The 26149-nt window shown below is 42.3% G+C and overlaps 1 protein-coding gene across 2 annotated transcripts in view; it reads right to left on the reverse strand.

Annotated features, from left to right (window-relative positions):
- SPTLC3 (serine palmitoyltransferase long chain base subunit 3) overlaps window positions 1-26149 on the reverse strand; it is a 61939-nt gene that overhangs the window by 31847 nt on the left and 3943 nt on the right. Inside the window, exons 1-3 of one of the 2 annotated variants that reach the window (XM_028722243.2) lie at window positions 12050-12756; window positions 2955-3146; window positions 157-311 (exon numbers count right to left, since the gene is read on the reverse strand). In XM_028722243.2, the coding sequence (XP_028578076.2) occupies window positions 157-311; window positions 2955-3146; window positions 12050-12334 (632 nt within the window). In that variant the 5' untranslated portion in view covers window positions 12335-12756. Of the gene's footprint in view, window positions 1-156; window positions 312-2954; window positions 3147-12049; window positions 12757-26149 lie in introns of those variants that run through there. The other variant, XM_028722245.2, reaches the window with a different exon arrangement.

Below are 26149 nucleotides of genomic sequence, written 5' to 3' on the forward strand. Positions count from 1 at the left end.
AAACAGATCTGTCCAGACTCTACCATTCTGTGATTCTATGATTTCTGCGGTATCACAAAATAGGTAATTACAAAATCCCACTGATAGCTATGGAAAGAGAGTGAGAGACACATTTTTCTTCATCGATCACCACCTGTATTTACTAGCCTGACCCACCTAAATGTCCAGTTGTAATCATCTGAAACACGTTCCATCAGATCAAACTTTGGTCCAGGAACGCTGCAGATAGGGCGGTTCCAATTGTCTCTTATTCTCACGTAGAGGTTTCTTGTAAAAAAGTTTTCAAAATCTTGATAAAGTGGTACAAAATCCTAGGTTTTTTAAAGGGAAAAGAAGTGTGCAAAGTTACATCTCAAGGATATATGCATCATCTAAGTTTTTTTTATTATATATAAAAAAACAGCTGTACACATGACTGCATGTGGTCTGCTAGTTACAGTGTTAAGGTAAGATTAGGAAGTCTAGGTTGAAATCCCTACTCTGCCACAAAGCTTCCCAAATATCTTCGGGCCAGTTAGTCACTTTCTTTGCCTAACCCATCTTACAGGGCTGCTGCACGGATAAAATGGGGATGGGGAAAACAATGATAAGAGAACAGTAGTTCTAAGTTCCTTAGACGAAAGGTGGGATTAAAAAATGCCCCCTGCACAACTGATATTGTCCTCCAGTTATAGCGTTCCATCCTGCTACAGAGTTAAAAATTTGACATCTCTGAAGCATTCTAAGATCTACCTCCTTGGCCTTTGGGGTGGGAGATTAAAGATGGGCACATTTCAGTTGTTTTATGGAGGGGTTTTAGGCCTGTCACCGACCCCCAAGTCTGCCACACAAGAGAAGGCTGTAAATCTTAGTAAAATAAATATAGTGTGATCTAGACTGGCAAGAGGTAGACTTTCATTGGTGGTGTTCTGGTATGTATGTATGTATGTATGTATGTATGTATGTATACCTCTATCAAAACAGGCAAGACTGAAAAGCACTTTGTAAAATTAAAAGGGGACTTAGCACACTAGCAGTGGCGCAGTGGGTCAGTTTGTCTGGCTGTTAACCAGAAGGTTGGTGGTTTGAGACCACTCAGGGATGGCTGTGGGGAGGACTCCTGAATTGCAGGGGGCTGGACCAGATGGTCTTCATGGTCCCTTCTAATTCTACAATTCTGTGATTCTTGTGAGATTGTAACACCATACCTTAGGGACAGTCTACCTGTGTGTCTGTCAGCCAGCCAGCCAGCCATGTGGTACTTAAAAGGGAAGCTTTTGCACTGAAAAATAAGCTATCTGTTAGATCAAATGGGTTGCCATTCCATTTACCTGACAAGTGATTTGAAGACTAATAAGCAAATTAACAATGAGCTTCGAACCAGGCATTTGATGTTTGGTAAGAAGTCTGCTTCCTTGCATAATATACCTGCCCCCTGAAACCAAACTACTTCAACACTGCATTTCCCCCCTGTGCTGGAAGCATTCCCTGCCAGATCCACCAATTTGCAAAAGGAAAAACATAATGCTTCAGACAGTGATGCTAAGTTGCATTTTTCTTACATAAACAGAAGAAAATGCAACGTGCTCTGCCGTCTTTTAGAAGAGATCATCCTTACTATCTGTAACTGGAGGTGACAACACACAGTTTCTCAGGTTGAGGTCAGTGAGCGTAGGAAGGGTAAGAAGAGAAAAGAGCACATGCATAATAGGAATACACCCTATGCTTTTCAGACACATCTCCAGGACTGGTTCACACCTACATTTTCATCATGGTGAGAGGCGAGATTCTCAGTAGAATGTGTCAACTATCCCTATCCCTTAAAAAGGTATTAGCTGAGAGATTCAGAACCTCTTGAAAACCGCATGTGAGACCATCCATCTGCAAGTCATGTAGCTATGAATATGCATTCACAGGGTGGCACTCAAAAGACAAGTCTGATCATTCATATTTATTTATGTCTATGTCTGAACAGCCTTTCCCCTAGAACTTGATAGATGCAAATTAACTCAATTTGCAGAATGCAGAATGGATACTGGAAAAAAGTTGCATATACCAGATCAGACTATTTGTCCAAGTCAGCAAGTATTATTTATTCTAACTGGAAGCAGCTCTCCAGGACCTTTGCCAGAGTTTTTTCCTATCACAGAGGAACATCATCGGTATCTTGAGAAGTGTGCATGCACACGAAAGCTCATACCAATAACAAACTTAGTTGGTCCCTAAGGTGGTACTGGAAGGATTTTTAAAAAAAATTTTTTGACTATGGCAGACCAACATGGCTACCTACCTGTAAGAGGAACATCAGTAGCTGCTTTTATACAGACTCAGGACACTGGTTCATCCAACTCAGTACTGTCTACACTCACTTGGCAGAGGCCAAGGTATCGTTCCCCATCCCCCAGATTCCAAACACCTCTGAATGAACCTCACCAGAATTATTGACCAGTGCAAGAAAATATATCACTTTGGTGCCACCTGATTCTTATGGAAACTTGCAAGCACACACCTGTATCCTTCATAAGATCCAATTTAAGGAAGATTTTATTTTAAAGAAAAAAGCATTATATTCACATCACACGTGCTAATATCTGAAATACTATTAAGGTTGTTGTTGTTTTGCAGGGGAAGGTGCAGAGCAGGCTGCACCCATTTATATCTTGCTCCACATTATTTAGTACACTAGTCAGATGACTTTGATATTTTAGATAGAAATTCCAAAATGAAAAAGGCAGGCATCTAAAACAGTGCTGTCAGTAAGGGATCTCTCTCCAACTGTGGCCTGACACATGCAGACTTCTGCCACAGATGTGTCTTGAGACATCCTATGTCGGGAGATGGATGGAAAGCAGTATGGGAACCTGAGATCCGAAGGGCAAGTGACAGTCAAATCCTCCACCTACAACCCTGTTCTGGACATTCCCTTCCTGCTTGGGAAGGAATCAGAGCATTCACCAGTTTTTGATTCTATATACCTTTTGTTCTTCCCGCTCTACAGCAACAATAGTTTTTTGAAGTCCACAAGCTCTCAAGAAGTCTCGCAGGTAACCAAATGACGTTGCTACGACAAAACCCGCATACGTAAGGATAGACACATACATTGGTGCTTGTTCAAAGGACTCATTAAATGTTCGTTTGTAGATGCTTCCGTTTGAGACGCCATTTTCCTGAAAATGGAAATAAAGCAAGTTATAGCAATAATTATTTCACTTGGGCATAAAACTACAGCATTCCTTAAACAAATCTTGCTCTAAACACAGTAATACATCAATTGTCTGAGTCTCGGCCACATCACTGGTTGTCCTATGTCTAACTATGCCTGCCCTCCATTTGAAATTAAGAGTCTTGGCTGGGATATAAGTAGATACCTAGATGGGACCGAGCGTGTTGGTATACTTCTTGAGTGAGCCATTTTTGCTGTACCAAATAACACGGATGGAAATGCATGGAACAAAATTACTGCTTCCTAGAACCAACTTGATGCTTGCCTCTTCATTTGCGCTTGCGGTCTGAACCAGGAGGAACAATCTAGCAATCTGATTCTGTTAGTTTAAAATAGCATGTCTGTAGGAAAGAGCACACTCTTCTAAACATTTACTGACTCATCCTGAAAAAAAGGGGAAAAAATTCCTTCCAGTAGCACCTTAAAGACCAACTAAGTTAGTTCTTGGTATGAGCTTTCGTGTGCATGCACACTTCTTCAGATACACTGAAACAGAAGTTGCCAGATCCTTCTATATAGTGAGAAGGTGGGGAGGGGTATTACTCAGAAGGGTGGTGGGAATGGGTGATTGGCAGATAGCTGTGATGAGCCTGTTGACGACTCTTTATGACTGCAATAGGTCTTACAGGAAAAAGCAAGGGGTGAGAAGGTTGCAGTCGTCACAGCTATCTGCCAATCACCCATTCCCACCACCCTTCTGAGTAATACCCCTCCCCACCTTCTCACTATATAGAAGGATCTGGCAACTTCTGTTTCAGTGTATCTGAAGAAGTGTGCATGCACACGAAAGCTCATACCAAGAACTAACTTAGTTGGTCTTTAAGGTGCTACTGGAATGATTTTTTTTGTTTTGACTATGGCAGACCAACACGGCTACCTATCTGTAACTGACTCATCCTGGAGTGGGTTCCTTAGGAAGTTGCTCCATCTCAGTGAAAACAAATATTCTAGTTCACGTGCCTTTATTTACTGTATGGAATCTGGTGAAACTTTACTCTATATTGTTCTCTCCCTCTCTGCCCCACTCTTCCTTTGCCTTCTATCAACATTGTCTTTCCCCCCCAATACAAAGGGTCTACGAATATACAAATATGTTAATCATGGATAGGCCAAAGTTCAGTGGCAGAACATCTGCTTTACACGTAGAGGGGTCCCAGGTCTGATTCCCAGCATCTCAAAACAGTGCTGAGAAAGCCCTGTATCCAACTCTGAATAGCTACTGCCTGTTATATCAGAGAGGCAATGCTGAGGTCTCATCAAGATTTGTGTGCTTTCCAGGAACAAGTCCCACCGCTTTCCTCAAGGAAAACACACTGTTTACTGCTGAATTGGAATAAATGCCAAACAAGTTTTCTTCAGATTGAGATTTGTACTGATTCAGCATTAAACACCAGGTTTTCCGAGGAAATTGACAGGATATAGGAAAAAAGAACCGCCTGGACACTGATCTGGAAAGCCCAATGCAAAAGGAAGTCTAGATGAGCCCTGAGTTGGATGCACCACTGGCCTGCCTCAGTATCAAATGTAAAGAGAAATTCAAGCACATTTTCATAATAATTAGCCAGGAAAACAGCTAGCATTACTATTTATGTTGATAGCTATAATGTGAGAAAAAGCCTAATGGACACAGGAGAGCAGTATTGCCTTTAGCTAGCATTTACACTAAGGAGATTAACGCAAAAGGGGAAGGGGTGGGAGAATGAGGATTCTAAAGCTTTCGGAAATAATTATTAGCATGTTGTAATCTCAGAAATCAGAGCTACCTTGAAGCATTATTATTGTACTGCTTCGTGATTATTAATGAAGGCAGGATTTAATACATCAGCACAAGGAAATAGTTCATAGGCACTGGCATCTAATGACCAATGACTGCAGCTTGGGAACATTCTTCCTCTTCATATCAAACTGCAGAGCAGAGCTGTCACAGTATTCCAGTATTTGGAAACACATGCTTACAACCACCATTTGTACCTGGGGCAACAGCATTTGGTACTGAAATGACCAACTTCCATGAAAAACTCGCAATAGTAATGATAAATATTAATAAGTACTGCTTAATATTTATGCATTATTAGTGCAATTGACTACCAAAAATCTAAAATGTATGTAAATTAATGCAGATTAATACACAATTGCACTCTGTTCTTTTTTTTACAATAGGTTTTATTGATTTTCAGTGTATAAAAACAATTCCAAAGAATTCCCCCATCCCAATCTACCCCACTCCTTCCCTCAGGGTAAATCAGTCCATTAAGTTTTGCCAAAGTCCAGTTTGTGATTTGGGTGGATGCCATTCTTCAGGATTATCAATGGAATATTTTAAAAGAGGATGCCAAATTTCAATAACATCATCTGTGTCTCTTGTACTGTTCAGTGCTTGCAGTCTTTGTTTCCACCCCTGATACAGCAACTGTCCACACATTCTGTTTCCAGTGACATATTTGCAAATGTTCCAATCCTTTCCAGTTGGTATGTGCTACTAATATGTGTACTGCCAACAGAAGAAAAGTGGTTAATTCTTTGTTGCTTTTCTCTGAAATTGGTTAGCAGCCCCAAACTTGGGGTACATTCCACCTGTTGACCTGTCAGATAGCTTATTTCCATAAATGCACTCTGCCGGAAAGGCTATATATGTGGGGTGAGAGTGTTTTGTTGAGTGCACTCTGTTTTTGAGCAACATGGGTAATTTATAAATAATGCCATGTAGCTTAGGACAAAAACTAATTTATAGAAGAACTCCAATGAAAAGTAACAACTACAGGCGTGGCAGGAATCTTGCTTAACCAGGTAGATTACATATTCCCCCAAGCTGTATATTAGCACGAAGTTTGTAAGAACAAGGGGTCTCTTCAGGTGAACTTTAAGAGGCCTTTAGTGGTTAATCTTCAAGGTAAGTAATTGTGTTCAACATACATTAAAACGAGCTTGGTTTTGTGCTAATAATGAGACACAGAGATTTGGTATTTGGCTAGCTATTTTTAGACTTGCCCATTGGGCAAATGAGCCCATACACACCTAAACAAGTTTATGAAATTAACATGTATGTTCAACATTACACAAATCTTTCTGGAGTAAGCATTTTTCTAGTATTGTTTCAGTATTAAACTAAAATGATTTACGTGCTGTTTAAAACTTTCCACATGAAGCAATGGGCAAATTAATCGTGAGGGCTCTGAGGTTTGTTCAGGAAGATCTAGATTCCTCCACATTTTTACAAACGGTTGCAGGTCACACACACCCATCTCCCTGAAGAGCAGCCAGCGGCCAAGACAAGATGAAATCACTGGCCAGTGTAGGATTCTTCTCTAGTTTTGTTCTCTTCCAAAGTTAACCAGAAACCCTAAAAATGCTTATGGAACAACCTTTCTGTCCCTTGTAAGAGAATTTGTATATGTAACCCCAAGTCAGCAACTTGCCTTCCTGAAAAAATACAACAGGCCAGCACCTTCAATTCAGTGAAGGAAACACTGGCAATTTATTCATTTGCTCTTGGTCTACTCTGTTCCAGTATCATTTAAAAATGAACCATTATTATACATGCACATGGAATTATTTGGCTGGATATGATTGTATTAATCCCCTAATTAAGCACCTTCTTGCAAAAACTTGAGATTATCAGTAAACTAGAGGGCCCAGTATGCAACAAAATAGTCTTTGGTACAGGGCCTCCTTGGTGGTCAGCTTTCAAGCTTGACTATATTTTAGGCATATTTAGGCCCCTTTATTTAAGTTCAAGGCTTTTGACCAGAAAAGGAGCTATAAACCTCTTTTTTTCCTTTTCCTTTTTTTTTTTTTTTTGCAACTTATAAGACTTGGCCACATAGCTATAAAAGACAAATGGATGCTTTCAAACACAAGTTTTTATTCCTATTACATTTTGCAATTACTTTTGCCAGATTATTTAGTACGTTTCTCAATATTCAAGTCTGTAAAAGTAAACTTTATTACTTGTTGACAGATGGCCGTGGCAAATTTAAAAATGTCATACAAGTGTCTTATTTGGAAGAATAGATTAGCGCTTTTCACTGCTTTTGTTAGAACAGGTCTCTGAAAAGTCGTTTTGGATTTTGGTGCAAAAGTGCCTGTTAGGCAACACAATTCTTACCTATGTTTTATTACTCTGAAGTACCGTATTTACTTGAATCTAATGCTCACCTCCCTACATGTCCCTCTGTCTTTTATATTAACAGAAAACTCACTTCTGAGTGTGGATGTAGCCAAAACCACACCATCCATGCACAAGAGGGAAGGTGGGGGGGAACCCAAATGTTTAAAGAAGTACGAATTTTTTTATGGTGAAAAAAACCCAATGCAGGGGGATAGCCCAAAACAACACAAGGAAGACTAAACATGGTCAGTAGTTTCAGAATATTGACCATCTATTGGGGAAGAAGGTAGGAAATAGAAAACTGAGGAAGCGAAGTAATAAGTGGTATAGAATACTAAGGAAAAGAGAAAATAGCCAGAAGGAATTCTGAATAGGAGCATTCCAAACACTACAACGATTTGTTGCTGGCTCAAGTTGTCCACCAGAATTCAATTTCAAGAACAAACCATTGTGCCCACTAGGCCAAGCACAAAATCAAAAGTTTGTGCTATTAGTCCCACCTTCACTAGTCAAGTCTTGAGATACCCTGGGGATAAAACCTGGAATTTTTGAACTCAGAATCTGGCAACCCTAATCACAAATTGCACAAGCTTTGTCTAGTAAAACCCCCAGGTTTTACAGATTCAAAATCACCATGCACCCATCCACCTGGCATCCACTTTCATGTCATTGTCCTTCTCTATGAATTCCTACATCACAATGCTTTTCTCCTTTCACTGTTCTTCCCAGGAAACCACTTGTTAGATCATTAGGCCATACATGAAATTATTGATGGCATAACAAAACAACTGCTTCAGATTATCTATCAAGGAGGGTTGAAACACTCTCTCTTGAAGGAGTACGCTAGGCTTGGCCCAAATACACCAATAGTCCTGGTGGTATCCTTTTTTCATACACTGTACATGTTGGATGCTGCCTCCTTGTATACCAAAAAATAGACCCAGGGTATCCAGATCTTGAAATCTTTCCAACGTTAGAGAAAAGTACTGCATTGCCGCCTGATGTTTAGGAACAGCAAGATACCAGTTACTGACAATAAGATGGAATGGACTTTTAATTTAGCTTCACCATGACAAAATGGAGACTCTGAATTTAGACAAGCTGATCAGCACGAAAATGTCTTCCCGACAATTCTTAAGCAAGAGCTAAGTTTGACAGCCTGCAACTTGGACCAGCGGGTCTTTTTCATTTAGCACCATGAAAGGTGAGAACTAGATGCCCAAAAGAGACACCAGGAACAAGAATAAAGAACATCAAGAAACAAGAACATAGCTGCATATATGAGTCTTGCGTATGTTATCCTTGTTGAACTCATGCGTTGGTGCTTCCCATCAGCACCTAGTTGGCCAATGTGAGAATGCCTTGGGCCAGCCCTGCATGCCAGGAGTTTCTGTGTTCAATTTAGTATTTGGAAACAATACCTGGTATCTAACAATACCTGGTATCTAAATAGAGTCTAAGAAGAAACGTACTGAATCAGGCTAATAACCCACCTGGTCCATCCTGTTTTCACTGCTCAAAGCACGGTACACAAAAACGTGCTGGGCTGAACACTGGTGACAGGATAGTGTCCTTCACTGAATCTGAAGCAGCAGGCCAGAACAGGGCCCCAGAAAGGTTCAGGTGTTGCCCCAGCCCCACACAGAGGGAGTCACCTTACTTTGCCTTCAACTGGAAGTGCCAACATGTACTTTGCAATTGTCTGATTTAGGTCATGAAAAAATAAATATCATGTTTTGATCCTAATCAGAAAGATTTCAAGCGAAGAGTGGTTTAGTTTCCATTTCAAAATATATAAATACAATATCCCCTAGTCATAGAAATGTACCATATTAGCAAAGTTGTATCAAGGCTGGAATATACCTGAAGGAATATACCCAGTATACCTGAAGGAGCATCTTCACCCCCATGGTTCAGCCTGGACACTGAGGTCCAGCTCCGAGGACCTCCTGGCGGTTCCCTCACTGTAAGAAGTGAAGCTACAGGGAACCAGGCAGAGGTCCTTCTCGGTAGTGGCACCCGCCCTGTGGAACACCCTCCCATCAGACGCTAAGGAAATAAACAACTATCTGACTTTTAGAAGACACCTGAAGGCAGCCCTGTTTAGGGAAGTTTTGAATGTTTGATGTTTTATCGTGTTTTTAATATTCTGCTGGGAGCTGCCCAGAGTCCCTGGGGAAACCCAGCCAGATGGGTTAGAAATGAATGAATGAATGAATGAATAAATAAATAATAATAATAATTAAGTGGGCATCGATTATGACATGATCTCACTGGGTGAATGTCTCCTTTTTTTCAAGGGGACCTTCCATTTGTCTTACTTTTTGCCTATTGTACACTACATCGTCCTCTCTGCTATCTTCATATTCAAATTCCTTATTATGCATTTTTTCCTTCCCTTGGAGGCCAAGTATCCCTCATCCTAGTACTGTGCTTTGAAGATTCTTCCATTGTATAAAACACAAAAAAATCATTGAACTGCCCTGAGGCACTTCCTTATTGTAACTGGGTTTATTAAGGTTACACAGGTATTACCAGTGTTTGCTGCAACAGGCTCATTTCTCAACATACAGTTGCCATGCCAAGGGGAGTAACAGCGAAACATGAAAAAGTCCTGGGGTGGGGTCCTCTCGGTGCTGGCAATACTAGCCATGAAAAGAGCGTCTCCCAAAAGGCTTGCCTAATGCCCTTTTTGTTATCTTTTCAGTGCCAGGCAGATATCTTTTTTTAAAAACAGCCAACTTTAAAATAAAATTGTTCTATAAGATTCACTTTTGTTTTTATTTTATTGGGCTACCAATTGTATTTCTATCTGCCCCCAAAATGGTGTTTTATGCTGCATTTTATTGCTCTTGTTGATGCTTTTAATTTCCGCCTTGTATTTAAATGTTGCATTTTATTCCCTGATGCCCAGGAACATGTGCTATTTTATTTATTTCATAAAATTTGTACACTGCTTGATTGTAAGATAAAGCTCCAAAACCTCAAAGCAGTTGACAAAGAGAATAAAACAACAAAAGTATCAGTAGAAACCAACTCTTTAAAACATCGGGGGGGAAATTAGAACCAGCAATAAATTATAAACAGATTAAAGCAGGCATCTCCGACCTTCGGCCCTCCAGATGTTTTGGACTACAATTCCCATCATCCCTGACCACTGGTCCTGTTAGCTAGGGATTATGGGAGTTGTAGGCCAAAACATCTGGAGGGCAGCAGGTTGGGGATGCCTAGATTAAAGCATACATCAACATGCTACATGTCTGGGTAAAGTAAAGGTAAAGAGACCCCTGACCATTAGGTCCAGTCGTGGGGTTGCGGTGCTCATCTCACTTTATTGGCCGAGGGAGCTAGATTACAGCTTCCGGGTCATGCGGCCAGCATGACTAAACCGCTTCTGGCGAACCAGAGCAGCACACGGAAACGCTGTTTACCTTCCCTCCGGAGCGGTATCTATTTATCTACTTGCACTCTGATGTGCTTTCGAACTGCTAGATTGGCAGGAGTAGGGACCGAGCAACGGGAGCTCACCCCATCGCGGGGATTCGAACCGCCAACCTTCTGATCAGCAAGTCCTAGGCTCTGTGGTTTAACCCACAGCGCCGCCTGCGTCCCTACATAGGCTTGTCTAAATAAAAGCATTTCTAGAAGGCACCTGCCTGGTGTCAATAGGAAGGGAGTTCCAGAGAGTAGGTGCTGCCACAACTAAATATCAGTTTCTTACAAATGTGCAACAGGTATTATGTGGGACCTTTAATGGGGCCAGTTCTACAGATCAAAGCTGTCAAAGTGGGCAATCTGACAAATAAACTGGCCCCAAGTTGTTAAGGGCTTTAAAAATACTAACACACTTGAACCTGGGCCAGCAGCAAATTGGCAACCAGTGCATATCTCTGAGCGCAGGTGTTATATGCTGACAAGGCCTCACTTTTGTCAGCTATCACACTGCAGCACTCTGACTGAACAGCAGCATCAGGTGCCACATAAAGCCCATTCCACTATTACATTCTTGAAATAAAAATGCATAAACTACTGCAGTGAGACTTTGCTGGTCCAGGAATGGTTGCATTTGCCATACCAACTGCAGTTGGTCAAAGGCACTCCTAGCTACAGAAACTACCTGCACCTCCAATGACAGAGCACCCGCCAGACTGCAAACCTGCTCTTTCAAGGAGCAGTGCAGCCCCGCCCAGAGCAAGCAATTGACCAATTTATTGGACGTGGGAACTGCTCACCCACAGTGCCTCTGTTCTGCCAGGATTTAAGCTCACCATGTTCTTCTTCATCCATATCACCACTGCGTCCAAGCAATGCCCCAGGGGCCGTGCAACCTTTCTCAATTAAGACGCTAAGGAGACATAGCATACCCATGGCAATGATCCCAATGATCACTCCCAGAGGTTTCATATAGATATTAGATAGCACTGGGGGGTGGGGTGGGGGCGGAGGGAGACAGTGTCCTGCAGCACCGTGTAATTTAGATGTCAAGGCGCTGAAAGGCACTCTCCCCATACTACCCTCCAGATTTGGTGCCCCCAAATGGCGCATTAAGAACGTGAAGAGAACCTGGCCGGATCCGGCCCAAGGCCCACCTAGCCCAGCACCCTGTCCTCACAGGATGATGAAGGAAAGCCTGCAAACAGGACGGCGTGCAATGGGAACATTATTCTGGGCACCACGGAAGCCATTAACGTGGCATGTTGAGAAGGCCCACGTTAAAACCCTATGGGGCCACGGGTTACCTCCGCGGATCCCTCCAAAGACAATGCTATTCCGCTCTGGCTGTTGGGTCGCCCCTCTCCCCCGTCTCGGGGCTGCTCCTTTTCGTCGCCTCTCCTCGGCGAGCTCAGCCCGCTCTTCTCTTTCAAAACGTTGATCACCAGCTCTGCCCTGTGCCGCCTGGGCGCCTCTTGGCGTTCTCCTCCCTGCCGTGAAGGCGCGTGCCCTCCTTCCACGTAGGCCATGATCTCCCTCCATGTCTCCCTGGGGAGACGGCCCATCCATTTCTCCAGTCCTCTCAACCCCATCGAGAAATGTGTTTTTTGAAGGAACCGGCGCCTTCGGGCTCTCTTCTTCACCTTCGCCTTTCCTCCTTTACAGTCTTTCCTCCAAGCTCTTCCAGGATTCAAACAAGCTCCTTCATTAGAAACCAAGGACCCTCACTAAAAATGGCTCATTTCAAGGAAAGGCGATGACAAGAGGGGGGGACAGGCTCTTTTGAGTCTTCTCACCCCTTCAGTCTTTTTAAAAAGTAACTTAGTTATATACACAATATAAAGGGACGCTTAAGGCTCCCTTCATCTTCTGAGCGGTGTTAGAAGAACTGTCTCTTGGGAGGTGAGACGTCAAATTCACAGCACCCCTTTTTTTGGTGGGAAACCTACAAAAGCCTGTGCTAAACTCGGAGGAGTCCCTGAGGGGTAAATAGGAAGGCCTGCCTGTTCCCATAGTAACAGGCCTAGTGGCTTGTTGCGAACTGTCCTGAGCGTTACTATATGTGATGGGCAGTATGCAAATTTAATAAATAATAATAATATTAAATAGTAGCTGCTAGTGGATACATTAACCCTTCAGAAAGACGGAACACTTTGCACTTGCTTCAGATGAAATGTACGCTTGAAGTTTGCTCAGAAAAGATTCTACTAGCTTTGGCCCATCATGCAGCACTCTTCATAGTTAAATCTACCCTGATCACACATTTCCACAGAGAAATGCAGGAGTGTTGGTCAGGTGTATATACAGTGGTACCTCGGGTTAAGAACTTAATTTGTTCTGGAGGTCCGTTCTTAACCTGAAACTGTTCTTAACCTGAGGTACCACTTTAGCTAATAGGGCCTCCCACTGCCACTGCACTATTTCTGTTCTCATCCTGAAGAAAAGTTCTTAACTCGAGGTACTATTTCTGGGTTAGCAGAGTCTGTAACCTGAAGCGTCTGTAACCCGAGGTACCACTGTACTTGGAAGGCGTTTTTAAATTTGCTGGGCTATTAACATATATCCAATATGCCTATCTTTATATGATAATATATGCAGGCCTGATGTGAAACAGAGACATGTTTTAATTCAAAGACCTATAAAAAACACACGATTAGAGACTTGCACACATTTTTTTTAAAAAAGTTATGAACGCAGAGGCAATACATTCATGGACAGTAGAGACAGTTTAGCCCATGCATGTTGACAAACTTTAAATAGACTTGGGTGGCGATTTCAGTTATACACACACTCGTCTCTTTTATTTGTTTTGTGACTACGTTTAACATAATCCAGGTCTAGAGAAAGTCTTGAAATAAGTGTATGTGTGCATTAACTAGAAAGGGGACTTAGAAAAAAGTTTGCATGCTATCTGGATATTCTGTATGGTCATGGAAAAGTGTTTTACTGTCCTAGAAAGGTCCAAAGGATGATGTGTAGCAGAACGTTTTCTACTATATGTGCTCCCACACAGGGCTTATCCACACTTCCTCTTAGTCCCACTGCTTTTTTCTCAGGGAAAACTGCTCTTTAGCCCTCAATTGGAGCAAATGGCAATTCGTTAATTAAATCATGTTAGTAGTTCAGCTGCTTTTAGATAGTGAGATGTTTAATCAACCATGTGGCATACTTGCATTACTCAATACGCTTGAAATCCATCATGTAAACATGTCAGTGACTGAAAATAATATTATGAAATGCAACATTTTTTCCTGGAAAACCTACAACACTAACTGAAAGAGCACACATTTCTCAGTATCCTGCTCTCACTTATGAATGGGTCGGCAGAGTGTGATCAAACAGCATGTCTTATGAACAGGCTGCATTATGCATCTTGGCCCATTCTACACAAACTTTAGAATGACATGAGGGTGAATATTTACTGTATTTGTTGGCAATGTCCCCCTATTTATTTGCTATAGGATCCTAGAACTACACAGATTAGGGTTTAAGAAAAAAAAGCAAAGCAAAGCAAAGCAAAGCAAAGCAAAGCAGAGGCTCCTAAAAGGGTCCAAGACATACAAATGAACACAATGCAGGAATACTGTTGTTGACAGAAACCACATTCATGGGTTCTGGAAAAAGCCATGAGAGAGAGACTGATGTAGTCACATAACGTGTAATCAGCTGACTAAAGACACAAATAGGACGTTAAACAGACATAAAACCAAATGAGGAAGCTAACCTATAGATGGTTACAGAAGCACAAGACAGATCTTTTTATTCTGTTTTTCCACAACCCAACCCACAAAACATTTAAAGTTCAATTGAACAAAACTAACAAAATAGATAAATAAAATCAGCACCAGCATCAATCTATATAATTTTTTTATAAGAAACAAAAACAAAAAAGACTTAACCTTTCTCCTGGAAGACATTCCTATTTCAAAAAGGAGTTTCAAAGGGAAGTTGCAAGTAAGGAAATGGTTCGGGCCCAATTCTGAGCATCTACAGAAAACCTCAAGCTGCCAGACCCCAACGTTGGGGGCAGTGGCGGTATACACATTAAGTGGTACTCCTTCAGACATTCTGACATCCAGTGCCCAGATAATTTAAAGGCAAGTAAAGCTCAAAATAAAAGAGAAGGGCAGCACTCTGAAAACTCGAAGCCAAGTTTCAAAATAATGCTGAAAATACAAAAATGGGTCAGAAAATGCAATACACCCAACAATACAATATACGTTTTGGCATATCACCTCAATCGGGGCAAATGTATTTCTATGCCATTTAGTGGTACCACTCCATAACATGGAGCTGTGCACCAATGCTGTTGAGTGTGCTGCTTGGATGTTGGGCCGTGAGATGGAGCTGTCAGGGCACTTGCATTATGTTTTGTGCTTTCTATATGTCCCTAATAATATACTGAGCGCTGCTTGTTAACGGGTGATGTAACTTTAACCCTGGATGTGCAATCAAGGAGTTTTCACTGCTGTTTCCTGCCTCCTCTCCCATAACCAGCACAAGTTTCACTAACAAGCCCTACTATATTCAGTAGGAGTTTCAGAAGTGCACCACTTCAGAAACATGTTGGGAAGCAGTTTATAAATATCGACTAGTAGCCATAAATTCAATGAGCAGAGATGTCTGTTATTTGCTTGGTATCTACAATTGGGTAGGCTTTCTGTACTTCACATTTTTTGCTTCATCACAGGGTCAACACATTTTTGCTAACCACACTTGCCAACCAAATATTTGTCATGGCCAGGATGGCTCCTCCCGCCCCCAGGCTTGTTCCTGATCTTGTACTTCAACTCTGAAACACAAGAAGAGATGAGATGAAGTTCTCCTGGTCTTTTCTTAGGCCCTAGGCTTGGGGCTAGAAAGGGGAGTGGGTCAGAAAAAAGCTCCCACCCCATAACATTTCAAAAGCTGTAGAAGGGTGGAGAACAGATGCTTTCTCTGCCTCTGCAGCCAAGGGCACTCCAACATGAGAATGCTTGGGTGCAAAGGTGGAGCAAATCCACACACCTCCAGCTTAACTTGGAAGGGAGAAGTAGAGAGACATCATTTTCTTCTGTCCCTACATCCCTGGACACTCAAATCTAGGAGCACCCGTGAAACTCGGGGGCAAATCCACACACCTTTTCCTTTTCACTTGGAAATGGAAGGGGGAGGTGCACTGCCTTATTGTCTTGTCTCTGTGTCCAGCGGGCATTTTGGGTGTGGAGCACATGCCAGATCAAGTCAGCAAATGCCTTGCCTCCTCCATCTATCTCTGAAGCTTGAGATCCAAGACAGACACTGTTGTGGCTGTTAATAAGCACAGAGCCAAGACCAATCCAGGCTTCAGTTGGATAGCTCAGTTGGTACAGCATGAGACTCTTAATCCGAGGGTCATAGGTTTGAGCTCCACGTTGGGTAAAAGATTCCTGCATTCCCTCGTGGCATCTTCCAACTCTATGATCACAGAGATGAAGATGGAGTAGGGTTCATCTCCTTTCTGGCTCTAGGTTTGGAAGAAGCCTTTGATACATCTTGATGGCCAAAGACTAACTCCCCTTTTCTCCATGGCCAGGGAGGGATTATAGAAACTTGGTCAGTAAGCAGAATGCTGCAAGCAGTGGGTGCTCATAAAGAAGTCCAAGGTAGTATTATGGTGAAACCTGACACCAGGCTAGTAGAAAGTACTGGTTGTCTAACCAAATAACCCAAGTTATATAGTCTCCTGAGCAGATACCAGTTTAATAGCCTTGCCACTGCATTCCGCAGTGCTGAGTTTCCAAACACTTTCCCCACAGAGTGCACCAAAGGAGTCTCCAACCTTGAGGTTACCAGAGCATATAAACTATGTACATGCATTGTAATAAATGAGCAAACGCCACAGATGCCAGCTGTAAATTAACTTGTATGGCTGGTAATGTTGTAATGCATTGTGTTGCAAGATGAACATACACAAAACCCTTTCATCCTTGTATGTTTTATTAGTGGGTAATGAAATGCATTCAAATACTGTCTGGTCACAATGGCGGTATAGGCCTTTGACAAGAATACTATGCACTAGCTTTTAGGTTATTGTTGTCATAAGTTTGAAATCCTAAAGCTGGTGCTTGTGGCCATTATGTCACCTTCACCCACCCACCAAGGCTCATCACCCATTTTTTATATTTACTTAATTCATATTATTATTTTTGCTGGGGAGATGGGTGGCCTACTTTTTTTGTCTATTTGTTTTTTTGGTGTGTGTGTGTTACCTTTTTTGGGGGGGGAGGGGTGTGTGTTTCTGAGCATCACCAGTTGTTGGTTTTCTGCTATAAAATGTGTATTTTGTAGTGCTCACTAGAGTTACTTGAATTTCAAAAGGTTCCCCTGGGCCTATAAGTGTCAGGGAACTTTGCTTTACATAGGTGGTAATTATTTTAAAATTTTAAAATAAATGAGGCATGCAATTCCATCAAATTAAGAAGCACTCACAATACAGAACAAGCAAATAAGTAGGTAAATAAAATCTTCTAACATTGAGATGGCACCGGCACAACACATCACATGTTTCAAGGACAAGTGTGATCTTGTAACTATTGTCAGGTAGGTAACCTGCTATTCTTGATGAATACAGCGAAATTATCACAAAGTCGACAAGGCAGGGCTGTCCCCAGCTCCCACTGTTTGCTTTAACTGTGAAACCACTAGCCATATGTTTGAGGGAACTATAGCAGTCAAGATTGGAGCTTTATACTGATTTGGGGCTCTATACTCATGACATGCTAATTTTTGCAACTAGTCCCATGCAGTCGGCAGTGGTCCTGAAGAAAGAGTTACGGAAATTTTCACTGGTCTCTCCCTTGAAGGTGAACTTCTTATTAACGCCTCCTTTGGGGCCCGAGTCAAAAGTCAGGGTGGGACATACAGGTAGACGAGCAGTGGAATGGTCTGCAGGCCATGAACCCGTACAAGTCTTTGTCAAGTCAAACTTAAGACCTCTCTCTAATGTTTGTACGTGGCTGGTACCTTACTCCACAACAGCCCTCCTTTGTGTATCCAGGCGCATCTTCACGGTGTTGGAGGAGCTGCCACGTAGTGGGTATGTATAAACACATGTGGCAGGATCGCTCAAAGATGGCTGTATTTTGGAATGTGTTCACTGAGATCTCTTGGATAACTTAAATAAACTATTATTTCTGCACGAAAAGCTAAGAGGCTTGGGGTTTTCCCCACAGGCCCCAACAGCTGTAGGTTATGAGAAAGCTAGAGCAATAATCCACAACGAATTTGGGATGTGGAACTGCAATGTCACGTGAGTGAGATGAATAAACACTCAGCAATAAAAGACAATGGGAGAGAGGGTTCACCACAGCAAAATATCTGTCAAAATTACAAATACCTAAATACAGGCAGTCGTTTACCCTCGCTAGATTCAACGTGCTGCCATCTGCCTTATTGCAGGGCAGATTCAAGGGTAAACCATACGTGGAACGAGTCTGCCCCTGTGGCTTGATGAAGGTAGAAACTGTCTCTCATGCCTTGTTACGCTGTTGTTTCTACGGGGATATACGCTCGGGATTTATCACCCCTGCTATACAAAAATCTCCAAATGGGTCCGAACTTCAATGTCTAAAATCTCTGGTAGAGGACAAGGTTCCAGAGATCATGCCAAAGGTGGCCAAATTCTGTGCGACTGCCATAAAACTTAGGGAACAAGCTGTGCTACCATAATGACTAAGGCCTTAAATGAAAATTTTAGGTTATATTTTAGTGATTAAGATTTAACTTACATATTTTTAACTGCTGCTATATCTGTATTGCCCCTGTTATACCCAATTGCAAATTCAAATGTATCCCTATCGTGTTTTATGACTTCCCTGCTACTGAATGTGAGCTGCAACTGGTCTGTGACCGAAATTAATAAATTCTATTCTATTCTAACTATTATTCCATCTTTCTACCTGGCAGTTTTGAATCTTTTTATGGAAACATAACAGGATTTGAAAAGTAAAGAACTTATTTCTCATTGTTTAACAACAGCCAGGGATTGTATTGTGAAATCCTGGAAGACCTTTAGCCTTAATAATTTGAATTGCTGGTAATCTAGGGTTTGACAAACTGCTCTTCTTAAAAATATATCTCATAAACTAAAAGTACAGTGGTGCCTCGCAAGACGAAAATAATCCGTTCCGCGAGTCCCTTCGTCTAGCGGTTTTTTCGTCTTGCGAAGCAACCCTATTAGCGGCTTAGCGGCTATTAGCGGCTAAAAGGCTATTAGCGGCTTAGCAGCTTAGAAAAAGGGGGGGGGGGAGCGAAAAAAATCGCAAGACGTTTCCGTCTTGCAAAGCAAGCCCATAGGGAAAATCGTCTTGCGAAGCAACTCAAAAACGGAAAACCCTTTCGTCTAGCGGGTTTTTCGTCCTGCGAGGCATTCGTCCTGCGGGGCACCACTGTATTTGAAGGGTAGAAGTCAAATGACCTATCTATCTATCTATCTATCTATCTACACACACATACACAGCATGATTCTGTTTGTTATATGAATATTGAGTACCCTGTACCATGTTCAGAAACAAAGAATACAACCGCACAAACCTATATTGAGAATGTGATATGAGTTGTAACAAGCTTATTGAAGTACTACCTAGTATTGTTCAGTTCAATGGATTTCAGTACAAAAAACATTAGGCGAAGGTGGGGAATATGACAAGGTAAGGGACAAACTGACAATACCATCTAATAAAAAATACAGCTGACAAATTATGCAAGCATTTGTTAAGCCACCCTTACCAGTTGCTTTACAAGTTTTATGGTTACCGAGCATAAAGAATTCCTGTTCCACTTAATTCAACTGGTGATCCTGTGTACCATGGAAAGTGAATATGAAGAAGCAAAGTAGGCCATAAAAGAGACATGTAGTCAGATACATTAAGAAGTTTTCAAACCTCACAAGTGCAAAACTGCCTTGTGTGCATTTCACTAGACATATTTTAAGTGGAGGCAATCCCTTGACATTGCAGTGCTCCATGTTTTGGGATAAAGCCCTACTGCCATCCAGTTCTGTCATACCTGAGAAAGGCAGTAAACACCTAGAAAAACCCATTGTTTTAAGACGGTATTCTCCCTTTTGCCTCTCGTGAAAGGTCCCATGCCTTGGGGTTCAACACTGCCTGGTTCCTTCATAGCTCACAACACCCACACCAACTTATGGAAAAGTCAGCGGTGAAAGGGTGTTGCAACTCACATTTGTGTCAGTAAAAGCATGGACACAGATTCCTGATAGTACATCTAGTGCAGCAGGAAGTGTTTAAGAGATAGAGATAAAAACCTAACCGACTCATTCAAGTTTAATGACGAAGCTGGCTTGGCACGCTAGGTACTGTCGTATACAAGTGTTTTGATACAAGCAGTCCCTAAACTCTAATTAATTAAGAATTAATTGATCAAGAAACTAATTAATTAATAAGTAATAATTTAAGAATGGCAGATGAAGGTGATGGACTACATGGAATTGGCGGAAATGACTGGCAGAATCCGAGACCAGGGAGAAGAGTTGGTGGAAGAAAATTGGAAGAAATTTAAAGACTATTTGCAGAAATACTGTAAAATTAATGAATGTTAAAAGGATGTTGGATTGAAAATAAGTGGTACAGTATTGGTAATAAGGTTAATAAGAATATGCAAATATGGATTGATAATGGATGAAAATATATAGTTATAATAGGTTAAGATATAGAGTAAAGATAAATGAAAGAGGGTAAGGATTTGCTGAAATGATTTTGTAAATAGGAATACAAAAAGGGGAGGAGTGAGGAGGTCAAGGAAACAAGTAAATGAGCTTAAAGATATTGAAAAATGGATTTATTTTTAAATTTTTTTCTTAGTTATTTGTTTTTTGTATTCTCTTTTTTTCTTTTTTCTTCTATGTATTTTTTGGTAATTTCTGTATTTTTCTTGTTATCTTTTTTCTTCTCTTTTCTATGTTTTCTTTTTAGTTTGTTAATTTTTGTTTGAATTGCCTTTATTCTGTAAACCTATGTTTTTTGTAAAACGCTAATAAATATTTTATATATATAAAAAAAGAATACAAGGTGTACTCTTTATAAACTAATATAAAAATACATCACAGGCAGAGGCTTACCCATGATGCGAAAAGATGCTGGAGTCATGGGAAAATAGAGGCAATTTAGCTACTAACACAGTATGGCTTGGAGAATACAAGGTGTACTCTTTATAAATTAGTATAAAAACAAAACACAGGCAGAGGCCATGATGCAAAAAGAAGAAAAGATGCCTGAGTCATGGGAAAATAGAGGCAATTTAGCTACTAATACAGTAGTACCTCGGGTTACAGATGCTTTAGGTTACAGACTCCTCTAACCCAGAAATAGTACCTCAGGTTAAGAAGTTTGCTTCAGGATGAGAACAAAAACTGTGTGGCAGCAGCAGGAGGCCCCATTAGCTAAAGTGGTACCTCAGGTTAAGAACAGTTTCAGGTTAAGAACGGACTTCCAGAGCGAATTAAGCTCTTAACCCGAGGTACCACTGTATTTAAATAATGTTACAGAAATTTTTATGGTGACCCAGTAGAACAGCCATGGAAAGAGAGAAGCCATATTCAAGCTGGTCCCAGGCAGGCCAATGGAAGGGGTCTCACTTCCTCCATAGCTGTCAACGTTTCCCTTTTCTTAAGGGAAATTCCCTTATTCTGAATAGGATTCCTCGCAAGAAAAGGGAAAAGTTGACAGCTATGACTTCCTCCCCTCTCCCACAACCCTTATTGTTGTACAAATATCACTCCAAATCCTAGTGCTTCGCCTTCTCATCTTCAATAGGCAGTGATTGACTATTCACTTATCTACTTGTTTCCAATATTTTTGATGGCGCAGTGTCTCTTCTCTTGAGCCATTTGAATACTTAGATACAGAAGCAAACGCTCTCAATGGACTTCATGACAAAGCCCTGCTATATAAAGGGGAAAGGCAAATATATAGACCTTCTGCAGCTCACAGTGAGCAAAGCAAGACAGATTATAACAACAACCCTCTCCGTTTTTTAAAATTAGGTTTCTATGCTGCCTTTTCTTCCAAGAAGCTCAAGGTGGTGAATATGGTTTTTCTTTTCCACGTTTCATCCTCACGACAGCCCTGGTGAGGCAGGTTAGGCTAAGAGATGGTGACTGGCCCAAGGTCACCCAGTGAGCTTCATGGCTGAGTGGGGGTTCAAACCCTGCTCTCTCAGGTCAGAGTCCATCACTCTAACCATTACGCCACAGAAATGGAAGGGGGCGGCTGATGCTGCACTGTTACTAACCTGCCTCTGTGCCTGACACGCAACCCAAACTCAGAATGCCATCGGGCACGGTGACAAGCCAATGTGCCTCTGCCACCTGGGTTTGCCTCTGTCCCTCACAGCCCCCCAAAAAAGGTTGTTACCATGACCTTTTACTCCATAGGCCTCATGCTACATCTCTGAGATGTAACAGGAGGTGTTTTTTTTGTGTGGGGTGTGGATCTGCTCCTCTCTTAGGCTCTATAGCTGGGAAAGTGGATGGTGGGATGAGAGAAAAAGCTCTCATCCCATAATACTTCTAAGCCGGAGAGGGTGCAGAGAAACAGATGCTTTCTCTGCCTCTGCACTCAAAGGGCACTCCAGCGTAGGGAAGCTTGAGCTCAGGGGCACAGCAAGGCGGATTTAATAATGCTACTGTTACCCATGAGTTCCCAAGAAAGCATGCAACACATGCTGAGCCCCGATGGTGGTGCCAGGAGCAGTGTTCCAAATTCACCAGGTGCATATTGCACCTGGGTATTGGCCACTTGCAATCAACTTAAGATGCCTGGGCACCAGGATGGTGCCTCACATCTCTACCATCTGGAGAGCATGCCTGGGGATCCTTGGATCTTGACTGTTTTCACACACTAATTCCACATCCTGTAGAATTCTATCTGTTATATTTTACCGAAAAGAATTTCAGAAACCAAAAAGTCGTATTGAAATACAGTCATACCTTGGTTCTCGAACGTAATCCTGTTTGACTTCCAAAACATTCAAAAACCAAGGCACGGCTTCTGTTTGGCTGCAGGAGCTTCCTGCATTGAAGCAGAAGCCGTGTCGGATGTCTGGCTTCCGAAAAAGGTTCAAAAACCGGAACACTTACTTCTGAGTTTTTGGCGTTCAGGAGCCAAAACATACGAGTACCAAGGCGTTCAAGAACTAAGGTACGACTGTATAAGGCTTTTGAGTCATCTGCCCCCAAAAAAGCCACTAGGCATTCCATTTTGGTGACTGTAACCCTGGTTTAAGGAGCCATTTGGCACCTAGCTTATATATCTGAGTTTCTAACACTGGGTCAAGGGAGAAAGTAGCAGCCTGTAGCTCAGTGAATGAGTGCTGGTGACCTGTGGCATTTGCCAGAGAGAAGTGACGGTGGTGGTGAACTTGGCAAATGGATTCATGTGTCCCTGCGTAAAGCCGTCAAGGGAGCAGACAATGGCAATTAGATCATGAAATCTAATTTCTCTGAGAGGCAGAGTATACCTGCACAAAAAAAGAAGGCAGGCCACCAAGAAGCCGATCAGAAAAAAACAAATGGAAAAACAGGATGCATGGAGAAAAGCAGTAGGCTCTGGCTCATTCCGTTAATCCATTTCAGTTTCCAAACACAGTCTGCTCCTCACAGGTAAGCACAGAGAACATCAATTAAAAACGCTCATATGCATTTTAAACTCACCATGTTACAACATTAAGATGATCCTTAACAAGAACAGCCACAAACAGATTAAGAGAGTTGGAAGGACTGACTGTACATAAGGCAATTGCTGGGCCTCTTCATATCTTACGAAGGCTATCAGCCCTCTGGGCAGTGATCACGTTACACTTTTATTTTTGCACATAGCTCTTGCGAAAAGAAAACTAAGTGGTTGCGAAGGTTTCTTCAAACCTTCTTCCCCGCAGTTTGCGGAGTCATAAAAATTGGTTGTATAACTGGAGATGCCCTACATAAATAGCTAGTCCCTCCTTCTGCTTTGCCAAGCCCTCATGACAAAATGATCTCTTGTGGGGGCAGGTTCCACCTGTAATTGCATTAGGCAAAAAGGGAGACAAAGACACCTGTCGTATTTAAACAAGCCACCATCTGAACTGAACATGTCCATTGTTGCATGTGCACCAAAGGCAAAAAACAGCAACTAAAAATAATGGGAGGAGAAAAGGAGTACGGTGGGCCTGCCATGTGTGCAAGGGTTCGGCTCTGGGGGTTTTTGCACAAAGGCAACATTGCACAAGCCAGGAACCCCCAAAAATGCCCTCCCCATGAGGCTGTTTACTGGGGTCTGGGAAGGTGGTGTGAGAGCTCTGGGATGCTGTCAGAGCCCTTTACTCCCTTCCCAAAGCCTGGCAAGTGAGGAAAACCTGTTGATCTCAAACAATATTTATGAAATCAAAATATGGCAACTCTTGTCTGCAAGCATGTCTTCTTCAGCAGGGGATCTCCAGGTCTCTTTCAAACCAAGGTCCTAGCAGCACTTAATCCAGTGGTTCTCAAAGGGTGTGGCACTTTGAGGATTGCAAGTGTGGCAGGAAGATTCAAGGACAATCAATATTATATTTGGGGAATGATTCATGTCCTTACATAGCTGCACTTCCTGGGTGTCCCATGATCATATGAGAAGCTCAGTTGTGTTCTACATTAAGAATCAAGCACTGCGAAGCACTGTTTATTTTTGTTTTCCAGTGTCTTTCCTATCAATAAAAACTTTGGTGTGGCGCAAGCCTATTTTTATTCTGAAAGTGTGGTTCAGAGGGAAAAAAAGCTTGAGAACCAATGACTTAATCCAACAAAAACAAGTGCGACCTGCAACAAAAAGTTGCAGTGTACCACCCAGACATTAAAAGGGCCTGTTCAGGCCTGGAACATGCCTGTGCTGTTCTATAAAGCATCAGATAGCAGGTGATGCTGGAGCTCTGTTTCGGACTCTGCAGTAGTTGGACTAGAATCAATACTGGACTAGGTGGAACAATTTAACCATTAGGCAGCTTCCTACGTTCCTATAGCACCGGCTGGTTTACAGTGGAACTGTCCACTCCAAACCACTGACAATTTGAAAGCTACATAAGTAAGTGATGTGTGCGTATTCTGCAGTGTGGGCAAAGGAGCAGAGGAGGGTGAGGGGTGTCCTTTGGCTCTTTCCTCTTGAAACACCTGTGTCTAGAGCAACCTTTTAGAAACACACACTCCTCACAGCCCACATTCCCCAAACCCTAATCCTCTCCTGGGGTGTATGGGGTTTTAGGGTAGGGTTAGTACCTCTGGTGGGAGGGGGGACCACACATCATGCTTCTTCTGGGATAATTTGCCCACCTTTGGTCCTCATCCTGCATTCAGCTGTCACCTGTGGATCCTAGAAGCAGCCAGCATTTGACAGTGGGACAGGTGGTTGGATGGTGCCATGTGTGCCTCCTTCTGGCAACTCCTGCAGCCAAGCCGGTGCCAAACGTATTGCTCTACTTCCCTCTGGACCACATCAGTGAGGCTGAGAGAGGAGTCTTGTTGTCTAAGCAGCCCAGGACCTCCATATACACTGCTCAGGCTTGCACCCCAGAAAGGTCACTTTGGTGCTGCTAGCACAGCAAAAGCAATGTGGGAGGCAGCCGCCACAAATTATAAGCTCTAATCTGATTGGCATAAGGTACAAGTGCTATCGGTTGCTTTTGGCAGTGGGAGAGCTCATCATGTCTCAGTGTCAGCTACTGCCTGGCTTAAGCCAGGCAGCCTTAATGTTGACCCGCCACTATCTACCTGAAAAACTGCACAAGGCAATAAAGAAAGAAAAGAAACAACATACAGATGGCCATCATTGACTGTGAGCCGAAAATGTTCAACTCTTTCATCAACACTTTACAGGAGACCAGACTTTCTTTGAATAGCAGCCTGTGAGAGGAGAGCTATACCTTTTTCTGGCAAGGAGGGCATCCTGAAGTACCACATATTCATGGCATACGATTAGCAGTAAGGAACTTCCTTCTGTCTGCAACAGAACTGCCAACTGAGGGTTCAGAATGCTTGCTTTCCGTTCATCTCTCAATCACTTCCAGTCCAGTTAACATCTTGAGCATTTATGCTCCCAGTATGTGCTCTGACATACAGTCCAAAGACCTATTAAACGAGGAACTAGACCAGGCTGGTCGCGCCTATTCCTGCTAGGATATTTCTGTGGCAGAGTTGAGGGCGATCATCACATATGAGACAACTCTGTAGGCCACTTTGGTATTGACAGCATGAACGAGAACAGACAAAGGCTGTTTGAACTGTGCTGCTTTCACAGCCTTTGCATCACAAGCATGCTCTCCTCTATCAAGGCAAAACAGTGACTGTCCTGGAGACATCCCAGGTCACACCGTGGGCTAGACTTGTCACCAGGTGATTGGCACTGTTACATGGAACTACC

This window comes from Podarcis muralis, chromosome 3 (assembly GCF_964188315.1).
Source record: "Podarcis muralis chromosome 3, rPodMur119.hap1.1, whole genome shotgun sequence".
Taxonomy (NCBI): Eukaryota; Metazoa; Chordata; class Lepidosauria; order Squamata; family Lacertidae; genus Podarcis; species Podarcis muralis.